Below are 17,997 nucleotides of genomic sequence, written 5' to 3'. Positions count from 1 at the left end.
TTTTGGGTCTGCTAGGTATAGAATCATGTCATCTGCAAATAGTGATAATTTAAGTTCTTCTTTTCCTATTTTGATGCCTTTAATTTCTTTCGTCTGTCTAATTGCTCTGGCCAGTGTTTCGAGAACTATGTTGAACAGAAGTGGTGAGAGAGGGCATCCCTGTCTTGTTCCAGATTTTAGAGGGAATGCCTTCAATTTTTCTCCATTCAGAATGATGCTAGCCTGAGGCTTAGCATAGATTGCTTTTACAATATTGAGGTATGTTCCTGTTATCCCTAGTTTTTCTAGAGTTTTGAACATAAAGGGATGCTGTACTTTGTCGAATGCTTTTTCCGCATCTATCGAGATGATCATATGGTTCTTATTTTTAAGTCTATTGATGTGGTGAATAACATTTATTGATTTCCTTATATTGAACCAGCCTTGCATCCCAGGGATGAATCCTACTTGATCATGGTGCACAATTTTTTTGATGTGCCTTTGTATCCGAGTGGCCAGAATTTTATTGAGGATTTTTGCATCTAGGTTCATTAGAGATATTGGTCTGTAGTTTTCTTTCTTTGAAGTGTCTTTGTCTGGTTTAGGTATCAGGGTGATGTTGGCCTCGTAGAATGAATTTGGAAGTTCTCCCTCTTTTTCTATTTCCCGAAGTAGCTTGAAAAGTATTGGTATTAGTTCCTCTTTAAAGGTTTTGTAAAACTCTGCTGTATACCCATCCGGTCCTGGGCTTTTCTTAGTTGGTAGTCCTTTGATGGTTTCTTCTATTTCCTCAATTGATATTGGTCTGTTTAGGTTTTCTATATCCTCCTGACTCAATCTGGGCAGATCATATGACTTAAGAAATTTATCGATGCCTTCACTATCTTCTAATTTATTGGAGTATAAGGATTCAAAATAATTTTTGATTATCTTCTGTATTTCTGAAGTGTCTGTTGTGATATTGCCTCTTTCATCCCGTATGTTAGTGATTTGAGTTCTCTCTCTTCTTCTCTTCACTAGCATGGCTAAGGGTCTGTCGATTTTGTTTATTTTTTCAAAGAACCAACTTTTAGTTTTGTCAATTTTTTCAATTGTTTCTTTTGTTTCGATTTCATTGATTTCAGCTCTGATTTTAATTATTTCTTGCCTTCTACTTCTTTTGCTGTTGTTTTGCTCTTCTTTTTCTAGGATTTTGAGATGAAGTATGAGATCATTTATTTGTTGTTTTTTTCTTTTTTTAAGGAATGAACTCCAAGCAATGAATTTTCCTCTTAGAACTGCTTTCAATGTGTCCCATAGATTCCGATATGTTGTGTCTGTGTTTTCATTAATCTCTAAGTATTTTTTAATTTCCTCCTTGATGTCTTCTATAACCCATTGATCATTCAGTAACCTATTGTTCATTCTCCAAGTGATATATTCTTTTTCCTTCCTTCTTTTATCGTTGATTTTCAGTTCCATTCCATTATGATCAGATAGGATGCATGGTATTATCTCTACTCCTTTGTATTGTCTAAGAGTTTCCCTGTGACATAATATATGATCTATTTTTGAGAAGGATCCATGTGCTGCTGAGAAAAAAGTGTAACTGTTTGATGTTGGGTGGTATATTCTATATATGTCAATTAAGTCTAGGTTATTAATTGTGTTATTGAGTTCTATAGTTTCCTTATTCAACTTTTGTTTGGAAGATCTGTCCAGTGGTGAGAGAGGTGTGTTGAAGTCTCCCATGATTATTGTATGGTGGTCTATTAGACTCTTGAACTTGAGAAGAGTTTGTTTGATGAACATAGCTGCACCGTTGTTTGGGGCATATATATTTATGATTGTTATGTCTTGTTGGTGTATGGTTCCCTTGAGCAGTATGTAGTGTCCCTCTTTATCCCTTTTGATTAACTTTGGCTTAAAATCTATTTTATTTGATATGAGTATGGATACTCCTGCTTGTTTCCGAAGTCCATATGAGTGATATGATTTTTCCCAACCTTTCACCTTCAGCCTATGTATGTCTTTTCCTATCAAATGCGTCTCCTGTAGGCAGCATATTGTTGGGTCTTGTTTTGTGATCCATTCTACTAGCCTGTGTCTCTTGATTGGTGAGTTTAAGCCATTAACATTTAGGGTTATTATTGAGATATGGGCTGTTCTTCCAGCCATATTTGTTTATTTATGTTACTAAACATGGTTTGTTTTCCACTTTGATTATTTTCCCCCCTTTAGTGTCCTACCTCCCACTGTTGGTTTTCATTGTTATTTTCCATTTCCTCTTCCTGTAATGTTTTGGCGAGGATGTTTTGAAGAGATGGTTTTCTAGCTGCAAATTCTTTTAACTTTTGTTTATCGTGGAAGGTTTTAATTTCATCTTCGATCCTGAAGCTTAATTTCGCTGGAAACACAATTCTTGGTTGGAACCCATTTTCTTTCAGTGTTTGAAATATGTTATTCCAGGATCTTCTAGCTTTCAGAGTCTGTGTTGAAAGATCAGCTGTTATCCTGATTGGCTTACCCCTAAATGTGATCTGCTTCCTTTCTCTTGTAGCTTTTAAAATTCTCTCCTTATTCTGTATGTTGGGCATCTTCATTATAATGTGTCTAGGTGTGGGTCTCTTATGATTTTGCACATTCGGCGTCCTGTAGGCTTCTAGGATTTGGGGTTCTGTCTCATTCTTCAAGTCTGGGAAGTTTTCTCGAATTATTTCATTGAATAGATTGCTCATTCCTTTGGTTTGAAACTCTGTTCCTTCCTGTATCCCAATGACTCTTAAATTTGGTCTCTTGATGTTATCCCATATTTCTTGGATGTTCTGCTCATGGTTTCTTAACAGTCTTGCTGAGCTGTCTATGTTCTTTTCAAGTTGAAATACTTTATCTTCATTGTCTGATGTTCTGTCTTCTAAGTGTTCTACTCTGCTGGTAGTATTCTCAATTGAGTTTTTAAGTTGGCTTATTGCTTCCTGCATTTCTAGGATTTCTGTTTGTTTGTTTTTTATAACCTCTATTTCCCTGTATAGTTGATCTTTTGCTTCTTGGATTTGTTTATGTAATTCCTTGTCGAAGTGATCTTTCATTGTCTGATTTTGCTGTCTGATGTCTTCCTTGAGACTCCAGATCATCTGAAGCATGTATATCCTGAATTCTTTATCTGACATTCCATCAGCTGCAGCTATTACCTCTTCTAAAGTTGAGTTGACCTGCAATGCTTGTGGTCCTTTCTTTCCTTGTCTCTTCATACTGTTCGCGTTCCTTTCTTCTTGGTGAAACTGTTGTGCTATTGAATTTTCCCCCTATATATTTATATTGGTCTTGTATAGTTGCAAAGTCTCCCTCGCGGGTGGCGGCTCTGCCCCTCCGCCAATTGGGGCAATGTGCCTACCACGCCGGCAGGCCGCTGGGCCTGCTCTGCCAGTCGGTAGCAGGTCCGCCGTCCTTGCAGGCGCGGGCGGCGGCTCTGTCCCTCTGCGGGCCGCTAGGCTTGTTCTGTCGGTGGTCGCAGTTCTGCCTACTTTGCAGGCGCAGGCAGCGGCACTGCCCCTCTGCAGGCCTCTGGGGCTGTACTGCCAGTGGGTCGCAGGTCCGCCTACTTTGCAGGCGTGGGGGGGGGGGGCGGCTCTACCCTTCCTCAGGCCACTGGGACTGTTCTGTCTCTCGGTTGCAGGTCTGACCTGTTCTGATGGTGGTCTCAGTTCCGACTACCTTGCAGGCGCGGGGGGGAGGGGGCGGCTCTGCCTCTCAGCAGGCCGCTGCTCCTCTTCTGCCGGTGGGTCGCAGGCCCGCCTACCTTGCAGGAGTGATTGGAAGCTCTGTCCCGCCGCGGGCCACTGGGCCTTTTCTGTCGGTGGTCACCCTTCCCCTACCTGGCAGGCGAGGGTGGTGGGGGGCGGCTCTGCCCCTCAGCAGGCCGCTGGGCCTGCACTGTGATTGGTCCCAGTTCCCTCTACTATGCCGGTGCAGGGGGAGGGTGCGGCTCAGCCTCTCAGCAGGCGGCTGCAACTCTTCTGCCGGTGGGTCGCAGGCCCGCCTACCTTGCAGGAGTGATTGGAAGCTCTGTCCCGCCCTGGGCCACTGGGCCTTTTCTGTCGGTGGTCACCCTTCCCCTACCTGGCAGGCGAGGGGGGTGGGGGGCGGCTCTGCCCCTCAGCAGGCCGCTGGGCCTGCTCTGTGATTGGTCCCAGTTCCCTCTACTATGCCGGCGCAGGGGGAGGGGGCGGCTCAGCCTCTCAGCAGGCGGCTGCTCCTCTTCTGCCGGTGGGTCGCAGGCCCGCCTACCTTGCAGGAGTGATTGGAAGCTCTGTCCCGCCGCGGGCCACTGGGCCTTTTCTGTCGGTGGTCACCCTTCCCCTACCTGGCAGGCGAGGGGGGTGGGGGGCGGCTCTGCCCCTCAGCAGGCCGCTGGGCCTGCTCTGTGATTGGTCCCAGTTCCCTCTACTATGCCGGCGCAGGGGGAGGGGGCGGCTCAGCCTCTCAGCAGGCGGCTGCTCCTCTTCTCTGTTGTTGTGTTATTGATTGTATGTGTTTTCTTTTTTGTACCATTGACCTTCTGTGAGCCAGGTGATTCGTCCCTGTGGTTGTGTTGAATGCCTCCAAGAGCCTAAGTTGCTGAAGTTCGTCTCAAACTTGGAATCCTCCTGTCTCAGCCTCCCAGGTTGCTGGATTGCAGGCATGTGTCATTGTGCTGGGCATTCCACTTTGATTCTTTGCTTGCCTCGAGTCTGGGGCCAGTCACTATTCTGATCATGTCACTCTTCTCTTTTCTGAGCTGCCAAACCCCATCCGCCCTCAGAGGCCCACACCAGAAATCAGGATCCAGTTTTCTAACAGTGCATTTCATTAGTACATTTCATTTGATTTTTATTGCAGAACAATCTTACCACTTTTTCCACTGATTAAAGGGGAAAAAAGACCAAAGTCATTGTAGAAAAATCTCACATTCTCATTTTTCTGATTATTTCCTTATATTATTTCAAGTAGTTCTAATAAACCTACATTTCCTCTATACTGGAAATTATTTTTTGTTAGCACAGATTCAGCCTCAACATTTTTGGCAAGAAGACATGAGTGATGCTGTGTTCTTCATGCAGCATCACATTAAGAAACCATGTGGGCTGGGGTTGTGGCTCAGTGGTAAAGTGCTTGCCTCACATGTGTGAAGCACTGGGTTCAATTCTCTGCACTACATATAAATAAATGAATAAAGGTCCATCAACAACTGAAAAAATATATATATATTTTTAAAAGTCATGTTATAAGTGGTACATTTAAAGTGCAAAGTGGATATAGCATGTCCCTACCATGTAAATGTGTTTTTTCCTTCTTCACATAAGAATTAATCTACCAAGTACTATTTTTATACCAAGTGAATAACATCTTGCCCACAAACTTTTAAGGCTTTTGGGATGTATTGACAGAACATTCCTGAATGTATTATTTTCTTTTTATTACTAAAGAAATAGTATTCTACTTTTATTAGCTGGTATTCTGAAATTATTTTTCTTTCCTTCATCAACCAAAAATGATGAAATTCTTCCTGAGAACTCGGGAAATTCTTTATATTGAGTAACCAGTTTTCAGAGAAAGAGTGGTGTAGTTATTTCTTGTATTGATGAGAAATAATTTTTTTAAATTTTCAAGTATCATTTGGTTCATGGAATTTTTTTTCAATGTACTTCAGTCATTCACTTACATTGTTCTTTTTGATAACTACAGAGCCTACTTTGACTAGCAAGACCCTTTAAGCTGATTCCTATGTCCTTTTAACACCAACTCCCCAAAATAATCTCTGGACACTTTTCTTGCTTTCTAAAAAGTTTTCCCTTTCTTACCTTGTGGTACTCCTTGCCATGATCTACAATTATCCCCTTTCCAGAATTGACTCCTTTTAGTGGAAATGGTAGTTAGAAAACCAGATGTAGGCACTAATAGTACTTGTTATTAATAGGGTCTTATTGAATCCAAGTCATTTCAGTGGCTGGAATGTAATGTGTATTTTCTGCATAATTTTTTTCCTATAAAAAAGCATTTTCAGCGAAATAATTTACATCTTAACCTAGGCTCAAAGAATATAAAGTAAAATTTGACCAAATCTCATTGAGAATCAGACAAACCCATGAGTCATGAATTTTTTTTTTTAAAGAGAGAATTTTTTAATATTTATTTTTCAGTTTTCAGTGGACACATCTTTATGTGGTGCTGAGGATCGAACCCAGCGCCCCGTGCATGCCAGGCGAGCGTGTTACCGCTTGAGCCAGATCTCCAGCCTAAGTCATGAAATTTTATTATACCTCTTTAGGTAACAAGTTGAACAAGTATACAAAATCAATAGGGCATGTAGAAGAATGACAGAATTGTCAAAGTTGACATAATGGATAGTGATAATGTAAGAAATGCAGTCTATATTCTTATAAAGCAAAAATGTAACATTTAAAAAACATTTGTAGACCCTGGGCTATAAAGCAAATCTTAATTTTAAAGGATTGAAATTATAGTAAGTATATTCTCAGTATAATCGGAGATCAGTAGCCAAAAAAATTGGAATATATCTGTTTTTAGAAATTAAATATTTCTAAACTACCTGTGCATAAAAAATGCACATTTAAAAATATTTTGAAATCAGTGATACTTTAAATGACATTAAACCTGGGTGAATATATAAATCTGTTGTCTGCATTTGAAAAAGAGGATGAAACAAATTAAGCACTGATCTTAAATTTTTTAAAACGCAACAGCAACTTAAACTTCTGTAAAATAAAAAGATGGTGGAATGTGATAGACATCATTATCCAAAGTACATATATGAAGACATGAATTGGGTGTCAACATACTTTATATACAGAGATACGAAAAATTGTGGTATATATGTGTAATAAGAATTGTAATGCATTCCACTGTCATTATTCTAAATAAATAAGTATAGATAAATAGATAAAAGTCAAGAAAAGTAAGACAAACATGGAGCAGTTAAAATTCACCAAGGCAAAATTTTCTCCTTTACAAGACTATAGTAGTTAATAAGACACCTGATTAAACTAATCAAAAGATACATTATCAAAAAAATGTAATCTGTAATTTAAGTGTTCCAAAACAGAAAACTCCCATATGATAATAGTAGTGAATTGTACCAAACATCAATCTAACACACCTACTAGCTAGCACTGCTTCAAACAAAATGCCTAAAAGGACAATAAAGAATGGAAGGTTAAAGCACTTCTTTTCATGACCATAGATTAAAAAAAATCTTTAAGTAATAAACAGTATGAAAATCCTAAGAAAGTTCATTTTTTGTAAATTTTTACACAGAAAATGCATATACTTTTGTAAAAAGTATTAGAATTTTTCAATGTAACTTAGTAGTGCTGTACCAGCTCAGTATACAAGAATTAGTGATGGACATTATTATCTAAAGTACATGTAAGAAGACACGAATTGGTGTGAATATAATGTGTATACAATCAGAGATACGAAAAATTGTGCTCTAGGTGTGTAATAAGAATTGTAACGCATTCTTCTGTCATATGTAAGTAAAAAATTAAAAAATAAAATAAGTAAATATGCATTAAAAAATTCTGAATGGCAACAAACAAGTACAAGTTAAATAAAGATACTATTTACAGTGGTATAAAATATCAAATATTAGGAATAAATGGTTTTATTGAAGTATGTTAAAACCTTTTGAAAGAAAAAAATGAATTTCTACATTAATGGGTGATTTGCCATAATCTTTCATTGAAAGTCTCAATATTGTAAAGATGCCACTTTTCCTATAATTGATATATGGCTTTATAGCTATGCCAGTAGGAATCTCTGCAGTATGGAAATTGTCAAGCTGATTTGCAAACTTGTAGCGATTCAGAGGACCTATGTTAGCTAAAATACTCCTTTAGCAAAAGGAGGGATAATTACTTCACAAGACCTATGGAACTATATAATTGAATACAGTTTGCTCTTGTGGACAGAAAAATAGAGCGATAGAAAAAAACAGAGCCATGCATATATATTCACATTTAGTTTATGATGATGTTAGCCTTGTAGAACACTAAAGGTGGTCTTTGAAACCCACCTTTGAAATCTACACAAAAAACGATTCCAAATGAAATCTATAAGATCTAAATGTAAAACAATAAATTATTTTGAAGATAATGTGTATTTATGACTTAATAGTAGGGAAATAGTTCTTAAACAGGACACACAACCCAGTAGCTATCAGTTTAAATATCAGTAAATTGAACTAGTATACACTAAGGCACTATTTTTTGTCAAAATACACCACCCATGGAGTACAAAATAACCCACAGAATGGAAGAAGATATCTGTGATCAAAAACACTGAATATTTAAAAGTCAAACTCCTGCATGTTAGGGAGAAAAAATCCAATAAAAACTGGCAAAATATTGACCAAATCAGAAAAGAACCAATAAACATATTAAAGGATGTTTGATATTATTAGTGATGAGGGAAAAACAAGTTAAAGCACTGATGAGATATCTTTACCTAAGCATCAAAATAATTGAAATTAGAAACTTTGGCAATACAAATGAGTCTGTGAGGCATTGGAACACTTACATGTTACTAGTGAGAGTGGAAACTACAACTGTTTTGAAAACTTCGCTTCTAAAATTAAGGCTATCCATATTCTATTTGTAGTGCTCTAAATTGGAAGATGCTCAAATGTCCAGCAACAGTAAAGACTATATTTATACCATGGAATTCTGCAAATACCAAAAATAAGTACAGCAGCAGAAAACAATATTGATGACTCGCATATATTGAGCAGGAAGAGAACAAAATATTACGTACTTTATAAATTCTATTTAGATGAGTTTCAAAATTGATTACATGTTTATGATGCAAACTTGGGGAATAAATTATGAAGAATAGCAAGAATGTTAGCATATATGACAGGATAGTGGTTGTCTTCAGAAAAGAGAAATGGTGTAATGATGGAATCTAAGGCATGTCTTAGGGTTTTGACAATGCTTTATTCATTAGGTGGTAGTTTTATGATGGTGTAATTCAAGTTCTATTTTTTGCATATTTTATGTGTATTGTTTCACCACACAAAAAGTTTAAATGTTGTATTGACCACAAGTCTTCACTTTGAAAAAAGTCAAAACTACCAACCGACCTCACTCTTTTACTCCACAAAAGAATCTAGGCTGTTGGCCAAACATCATATTCTAATAAATTTGTGCTTTCAAGGTGGCTGTAGAAAAGAGTTGGGAGTTTACATGAGTAGTTACACTCACAAACTTCAGCCTGCCAAAAGTGTCTTAATTTCATAGCATATCTTAACTTTTGAATTCTGGATAGAACTGGAAAGGCCAGAGACACACCATCAGGTCATCACACAGTATATTATCCTTAGAAAATGGCTGGAAGAAGAGCTAGAGGAAGATTTAAAACTTGAAAAAAGAGACTAAGCAAACAACTATATCTGTGTGATAAGGGCAGCATCCCCAGTATTCTTTTTCTCAGACAGTAGTCTCTGAGACACAATGAAGAAAAGATTTAAGGGGAATATGAGTGTAGTTCCTTGATTATTCAAGTCTGATTATTAAAAAGAGCTGTGGTAGATATAAAATGCGAGTATTTCACATTTTTTTAATATTTATTTTTTAGTTGTAGTTGGATACAATACCTTTATTATTTATTTATTTATACGTGGTGCTGAGGATTGAACCCAGGGCCTTGCACGTGGTAGACAGGCACTCTACCGCTGAGACACAACCACAGCCCCAGTATTTCACATTTTTAAAAAAGTAGTATAGTATTTTTTAGTTTTAGGTTTACAGAAAAATTGATCAGAAAGTACAAAGTGTTTCCACAGGCCTGATCCCCTTGCTACAGCTTCCTGTCTTGGGTACATCTTGTATTAGTATAATCCATTTGTTAAAATTGATTAATGAATATTGATACTTTATTATTTTGATCCATTTGGAAAAACTGATTAATGAAGATTGATACTTTATTACTTAGATTAAGATTTTCTTTTTGTGTTATTCTGTGGGTTTTGAATATAACATATATATACATATATATACATATATAAACATATATATACATGTATGTATATATACATGTATATATATACGTATATATATACATGTATGTATATATACATGTATATATATACGTGTATATACACATGTACATGTGTATATATACGTGTATATACACATGTATATATACATACATGTATATATACATACATGTATATATACATGTGTATATATATATACGTATATATATGTGTATATATATGTGTGTGTATGTATGTATGTATTTATATATCACTATGTATCATACAGAAGAGATTCACTGTCCTAAAAATCTCCTATGCTCCACCTGCTCTTTCCTTCCTAGCTTATCACCCTTACCTTGCCCTCCTGGCAAATACAGATATTTTTAACTGACTTCATAAATTTTCCCTTTTTGGACTGTCATATATTTGAAATCATACAGCACATAGCCTTTCCAGGTTAGCATTTTTCACTTAGCAATATCCTTTTAAGGTTGTTCCATATCTGTTTGTGGCTTGATAGATCATTTCTTGTTTCATTGAATAGTCTTCCATTGTATGAATGTATCAGTTTTTTTATCCATTCACCCATTGAAAGACATCTTGTTGCTTTGTTATGAATAAAGCTGCTATAAACGTGAAAAAAAATAAATCCTATTGTATCTCAAGAAAAAAAAAGTTCTTATGCAAAGTGGTGAAATAAGTAGAGTTAATAAAATGATTATTTTTCAAGCTGTTTTAGTGATTTATCACATTCAGTACAGTCATCATAGGAAGACTGATAGTCAAAGGTAGTGAACAGACTACAGATGAGAAAATATATGTTGAACTATAAAAGGATACATGAAGATACTGGTCTTCCTAACCTATAAATGTGATTTGCAGAAAACAAGTGTTCATAGTCGGCTTGGGGTTATTTATAATCCTACCTCAAAAATAAATGAAGAGAACACAGTGATTTCTAGAGGAATTTTGGTAGCTTTCCTTACACTGCAAAACAGCTTTTTGAGGAGCATTCTCAAGAAACTGGCAAAGGAAGAAACTGCTACAGCTCTTTACTCTGGAATTAAAATTAAAACATTCCTTACTGAGGTGAGTAACTATTTGAAATAATAAGTGTGTTGGATGATTCAAAACTGTGTACTTGTAGATGTGTTAATGGAAAAATATGAAGAAAAATTGGGAATAATAAACATTACTTGTGTAAAGGGAAAAGATAAATGATAATACTACATGGAGAGACGTAACAAATCAAATTTCATATATTTCACTATTTCATGATCCTTAAAATCGATGATATTCTTATAATATGTACTCAAGTGAAGAGTTCGGGGCTAAAGAATTATGTAAATAATCAAGTATGTCACTGAAAGGGTACAGTATGGGGAAATTCTAAAGCTAAAAATGATCTATTTGAAGAAAGATTTATCCTTTCAAAAAATATTGTCATCTACTGGAAAATGGTGATATCCTTGCTGAAAGACATAATCTCTGTTGTGGCTCTTACATATAGGTGAGAAAGATGGACAAAATAAGTGATACTAGATATGTGTTTGGAGAATGCTATTTTAGTTGGAGTGGTCAGGGAATTCGTCTCTAAAAAGCTTTAATTTGAGCAGTTTTGCAATAAATGAGATCAATCATGTCAAAGTCTGTGAGAGAAGTGTGTACCAGGCTCAAGAACATCTGAGGACCTGACAGAAGCAATCATGCCAGGTCTGAGGTAGGCAGAAGATGGTTTTGACCAGAATAGAGGAATGGTCATGTGGAGAATATTAAGACATGAGGTCAAAGAGCCCCAGATATTTTAAGTACCTGTGGGCTATGATAAGGAATTAACATTTTTTTGAGTTTATTGAAAAGCTACTGGAAAATCTTAAAGAGGTGAGGAATCTGAAAAGATAACTCTGGATGCCAGTGAAGATTTGATTGTAGGTAGACAAGAATAGAAACAGGATGAACAATTACAATACTCTTGCAGAAATCTGTGCATAATAATGGTGTTAGAATAGATGATAGTGGTGATGAGATAATTGATACATAATATTTCTTGCCCTTTTCTTGCCCTGTGATCAACAGAATTAGTTGACCAACCGTATATGACATGTGAAGGTAATCTAGGATTTGGGGCTTGAGCAACTGGAATTAATAATGGTGTCTTTTTTGAGATGAGGAAGTCTAGATGAGAACATTTGGACACAGGATCAAAAGTTAAATTATGTACATGTTAAGCTGGAGATGCCTCTTGGACATTCAAGTGGAGATTTTTTGACAGTTGAATAAATGAGTATTGAACTCAATGGAGGGCTTTAATGTCATTTTTTAAAACAGTTATCAATATTGTATCATATTTAAAGCTAAGTGATAAGATTACCTAGGAAGTGAGTGCGAGTGTCCCAAGTGTTCTTAAATGGAGGCCCCATATTGTCACCATTATATTTGATCAGGTGGTCATGGGTGACTGATTAGAACAGTTTCAGTGGAGTTATATGTATATAAGTTTATAACTGAATTAGATTTAAGAGAGGATTAGAAGGCATGAAATAAAGGCAGCATATGTAGCTTTCTTTCTTTGATTCTTTTTAGTTATATGTAACATTAGGATTATTTTTTAGCATATCATTTATTCAAAGAATCTTTACTATTATGGTTTATCATAAAGATTTTTTTCTTTTGGCATGAGTATATTTCAAATATTAATTTTTGACTCTACAAAGTTTCTCATTGTAATTTTTAAGACAGGTTTGAAAACATGTATTATTTTCCACTGTGTGATTCCCCCCCCCCCTTTAGTTTCTAATGTTTGGTTGCTGCATTTTGACATAATTGTAATAGCATAGAATATAATTTGCCCTAATTCATTCTCTAGTACTTCCCTTTTCCTCTCCTCCTCCTTCCCATTCTTCCCTTCTCATGGATAGCTCTTTTTAAGGTATTTTCCTACATAGGGGAACAGAAATAGGACTGTATTCAAATGAAACTTGAAATGAAGGAAGGATTTCTAAATTTGGGAAATATCACACTTTTGTGTGCTAATGGGAGTAGTCTATCCAAAAAATGACCAAGTGTGTCGTTCCAAAGAGCAGAAGTCATCCATTTTAAGCAGAAGAAAGGTAGGATATGTGCTTAACAGATATAGTTTAGATTTATTGAGTGACAAAATGAAGTATTTTTCTTCTGGTTGCTTTCATTTTTAAGTCCTGTCATTAGCTGAGTATTAGGGTAATAGTAGGTGTTAGAGGTTTTATGGGGAGAGGAAAAAATGTCAAATTCTCTTTTCTGAAACTGAGAAAGTGAAATAAGCACATTATTGTAAGAAAATTTCTGGTCACTGCTGAAAGTTCACTTGAGATTGATGACTATAAACAGATAAGCATTTGCTGCGTGTTTTTCCTCCAGTTGTGTTCCACTGTTTGCATCCAGTTGTAGAGTAAGCAGAGTTGTATTTAACCAGATTTGAGGCTTTGCCAGGTAAATATGACTGAGAGAAACCATTAAACGGAGATAAGCATGGACAATTTTTGTTACAGTAACTGACTCTGGGATATACTTGGAAAATTATACTATGGTAGGCTTGATGAACCCTAAGGTGGTAGGGTTTGTGGACTGAAAAGTTGAGTAATGATTGGTCTGGTGATGGGACATGTCTGGAGGTTGTGGACAAAGAGAAGATGATTAAAATAGGGATTTTGGAGATGAGAGTTTCTACAATTGCACTATCCAATGCTGTAGCTACTAATTGGCTGTTTTATACTGAAATTAAATTCAAATTAAGTTCCTCAGTCATGACACATTTCAAGGGCTAAATCAGTGACGGTGTCTGTGGCTTCAGCTACTATATTCCATATTGGACAATGCAATGGAACATTTCTATCATTACAGGATCACCCAGGAACTTACTAAAAAATCAGAGTTTAAGGCTCCATCATGGTCTATTGAAATAGAATCTACATCTTAATATAAGGTATACAGGTGATTTGTATAGACATATTAAAGTTTGATAGAAGTGTGCCACATGTAAAGGTGTAAGGACATTGTTTATGGCTGATTTTATGTGACTATTCATATTATTTTTTGACTCTGACCAAGGATTACTTTCAGTATTTCAGTATTTACATACACTGTTACTAAATTGGTCTTTTGGGATTGGTACAATGGACTAAGATAAGGTATCCCTATTTAAGACATTTTTTTTTTTTTTTAGAACAAAATGAGGGGTACTAAATTCAGAACTTAACAGCTACTTCATTTATTTAATGTTAAGTTATTTAAATTGATGTCATTAGCATTTTATTTTAGTATTTCCCCTCTTAAAAAAAAAAAACCCAAAATTTAAACATACTATGATTGACTTGGCAAAAGGGAATTCATTTTGAAATGTTGTATCAGAAGAAAATAATTTTAAAATGATGATTTAGTATCAAATGTATACTAATATTAATAAAAGTGGGTTTGTTAAAATTAATATATGTTTACTGTCCTATTACTTTTATCATTTTTAACTTGTAGGGGATAGATAAGAATGCTTTTGAGAAAAAATACAACACCATTGGAGTGAATATTTTCCGAACTCATCAGTTGTTCTGTCAGGATGTGCTAAAATTGCATCCTGGGGAAATAAGTATTGTCAGCAATGGGAAAGTAAGTAGAACAATCAATTGCTCACATTTTTCATTGACACTAAGGTCTTGGATCTGAGATGTTTTTATGTCACAATACACCTGAAGTAACACAGAAAATGCCATTCATGATGAACACATCAGTCAGGGGTTAGTATAAATTAAATGGGTGCATGACCCTTGCCTATTCCTTGCTCTCTTCTTCCATGCATGATAACACTCCCCCATTTATGAATATAGATACAGGTAAGGAACTGTTCTTTATGCATCTAGCTCCTACTTTGTTCTAGTATATTAGAAAAACAATATATATTACAACATTGAGAAATCTGTGTTACAGTAGATATAGTAAGTATATTGTTACATCTTTTCTCTACAGTTGTTTTTCAGTTGACAAATACTTTTGAAGTATAAATAAGTTGCTATATAGTCTTTATTAACCTAATCTTTTTTAAAAAACTACAGAAAAAAATCACTCCCACCATCGTAATAAAACTACTATGAGCTTGTTTTACATTCCAGTGCTTTTTCTACCATAGACATTTGGTTCTTTTAAATACATTATTATAGTCCTAATATCTATATATAATTTTACACCATTTTTCTCTTACTATATCACAAGCATTTTTTCTGTGAAAGTTCATAGTTAAATTGTTCTATGAGCTAAAAGAAGACATACAGATTGAAATCAGAGATAAAATACAAGATTCCTTTAATTAGGAGATAGTCTGAAAAAGAAACAATCAGAAATCCTCAACAAAGAAATCAATATACCAAATGAAAGTTCAATGGAAAGCATCACCATAGATGCTTTGAAGATAGAAGCCTCAGAGACAAATTATATAATCCTGAAAATAAAGTTGACCATAAGAAAAATGTTGAGAGACCATGAGTGGAATATTCAATAAATCTGGAATAACATTAAAAGGACAATTTTAAGATTCAACGTAATCAATAAAGGCTCTAAAATACTAAAGGATTGCACAATCTTTTCAATGAAATATTAGAAAAATTTCCAAACCTTTAGAATGAAGCAGAGAGTCAAATACAGGCATATATAGAACTCTGAAGTATTAAAAAAAAAAAATCACAACAGATCCACTCTAAGACGATTATTATGAAAATGCTCAACATACAGAATAAGTATAGAAATTTAAAAACTGCAAGAGAAAAATGGTCACAATATGGATTTCAACTGATTTCTTAACCTAAACCCTAAAAGTTAGGAGGTCCTAGAATAATATTATTCTGAATAATGGATGTCAACTAAAAATACTATACCCAGCAAAATTAAGCCTCAGAACTGAAGATGAAGTAAAAATCCTTCATGATAAACAAAAACTAAAAGAATTCTTAACTAGAAAGCCTGTACTTCAAAATATAATAAAATATTTCATATAGAAGAAATGCAATATACAAGTGAAAACCAGCAGAGAGAGGAACTACACCAGAAAAATAGTCAAAGAAGAATTAAATTCAATTGAACACTACAAGTAAATCAAAATGACAGGAAATAAAAATAACCTTTCAGTAATAACACTGAATGTAAGTGGTCTAACCTCTTCAATTGAAATACACAGATTGGCAGGTTGGATTAAAAAAAAAACCAATACCCAAAAAATATGCTGAAAGAGACTCGCCTCATAGGCAAAGACATCCACAGACTGAAGGTGAAAGGATGGGAAAACATACCATTCACATGGATCTTGTAAACAAGCAATGGTTGCTATCCTCATATCAGATAAAGTAGACTTCAAGCCAAAGTTAATTAGAAGAGACAAAGACATTTCATGCTGCTGAAGGGAATACAACAAGAAATAGCAATCAAAAATATTCATGCCCCAGACAATGGTGCATCTACGTACATCAAACAAACCCTTCTCAAAATTAAGAATCAAATAGACCACAACACTATAGTACTGAGTGACTTTAATATGCCTCTTACCACTGGGTAGATCATCCAGACAAAAACTAAAGATTCTATAGAACTAAAAAATATAATTAACAAGACACCTATAGAACTTTCATTCATCAGACTGAATTTGCCTTCTTAGCAGCACATGGAACATTTTCTAACAGACCATATTATATGTCACAGAACAAATCTTATCAAATACAAAAGAACAGAGAATACCTTGCATTCTATCAGATCATAATGAAATAAAATTAGAAATCAACCATAAGGTAAAAAACTTCTAGAAACCACTAACTCCTGGATATTAAATAATACACTTTTTAATGATAGTAGAAGAAATTGAAATAAAGAAAAATTCTTCAAAGTAAAGAGAATAGGAATGCAAAATATCAAAATCTTTGGAACACTATGAAAGTGATTCTCAGAGGAAAGTTTATATATATCATTGAGCTCATACATTAAAAGAATAGATACAAAATAATCTAACATTATACCACTTGGGCACAGAAAGAGAACAAACCAACACCAAAATCAGTGGAAGACAAGAAATAATTATAATTGTAGGCAAAGTCAATAAAATTGAGATTGTTTCATTGATCTTGTGATTTTTTTTTTTTTTACAAAAAGTTGTTTTTTTGAGAGGATAAACTAAATTGATAAGCCCATAGTCAAACTAGCCAAAAGAAAGAGGAAAAAACCTCAAATTATCAAAATCCAAGATGAAGAAGCAAAGATCACCACAGACACTACTGAAATTCAGAGGATCATCAAACTGTTTTGCAAATTTATACTCTAATAAGCTAGAAAATCTTGAAGATACAAATTCCTAGAGATATACAACCTACCCAGATTGATGTAGGAGGATATAGAAAAACAGTTCAGTTTCAAGTAATGAAACTGAAGCAGCCATCAAAAGCCTTCCAAAGAAAAGCCCAAGACTAGATGGGTTCTCAGCCAAATTCTACCAGACTTTTAAAGAAGAACCAATATTATTCACAAATTCTGTAAGAGGAAAGGAGGGCTGAGGTTGTGGCTCAGTGGTAGAGTGCTTGCCTAGCATGTGTGAAGCACTGGTTTGATCCTCAGCACCACATAAAAATAAATAAAGGCACTGTGTCCATCTACAACTGAAAATATTTTTAAAAGGATGGGAGGGAAGAAACAGTGCCAAACTCGTTCTGTGAAGCCAGTATCACCCTGATAGCTAAACCAGACAAAGATACAACATGGAAAGAAAACTTCAGACAAGTATCCTCGATGAACATAGATGCAAAAATTCTTAATAAATTGTTGGCCAATTTCATATAAAAACACATGAAAATGATAGCATAATATAACCAAGGAGGGATGCAAGGGTGGTTCAACATACAGAAATCAATGTAATTAAATAAATAAACTTAGACAAGAATTACATGGTTATCTCAGTAGATGCAGAAAGAGCGTTCAACAAAGTGCAGCACTTATTCATGTTT

At 35.2% G+C, this 17,997-nt stretch overlaps 1 protein-coding gene across 2 annotated transcripts in view; it reads left to right on the top strand.

Annotated features, from left to right (window-relative positions):
• The window catches only part of Uggt2 (UDP-glucose glycoprotein glucosyltransferase 2), a 194,261-nt gene that overhangs the window by 85,837 nt on the left and 90,427 nt on the right, over nt 1–17,997 (top strand). For both annotated transcript variants that reach the window (XM_027938864.2, XM_071611594.1), the window contains exons 21-22: nt 10,877–11,083; nt 14,501–14,632. In XM_027938864.2, the coding sequence (XP_027794665.2) occupies nt 10,877–11,083; nt 14,501–14,632 (339 nt within the window). The remainder of the gene's footprint in view (nt 1–10,876; nt 11,084–14,500; nt 14,633–17,997) is intronic.

The sequence above is a fragment of the Marmota flaviventris genome, chromosome 4, assembly GCF_047511675.1.
Source record: "Marmota flaviventris isolate mMarFla1 chromosome 4, mMarFla1.hap1, whole genome shotgun sequence".
Taxonomy (NCBI): Eukaryota; Metazoa; Chordata; class Mammalia; order Rodentia; family Sciuridae; genus Marmota; species Marmota flaviventris.
Note: the sequence above shows the minus strand (reverse complement) of the source record. Positions and strands in the feature narration are given on the sequence as shown.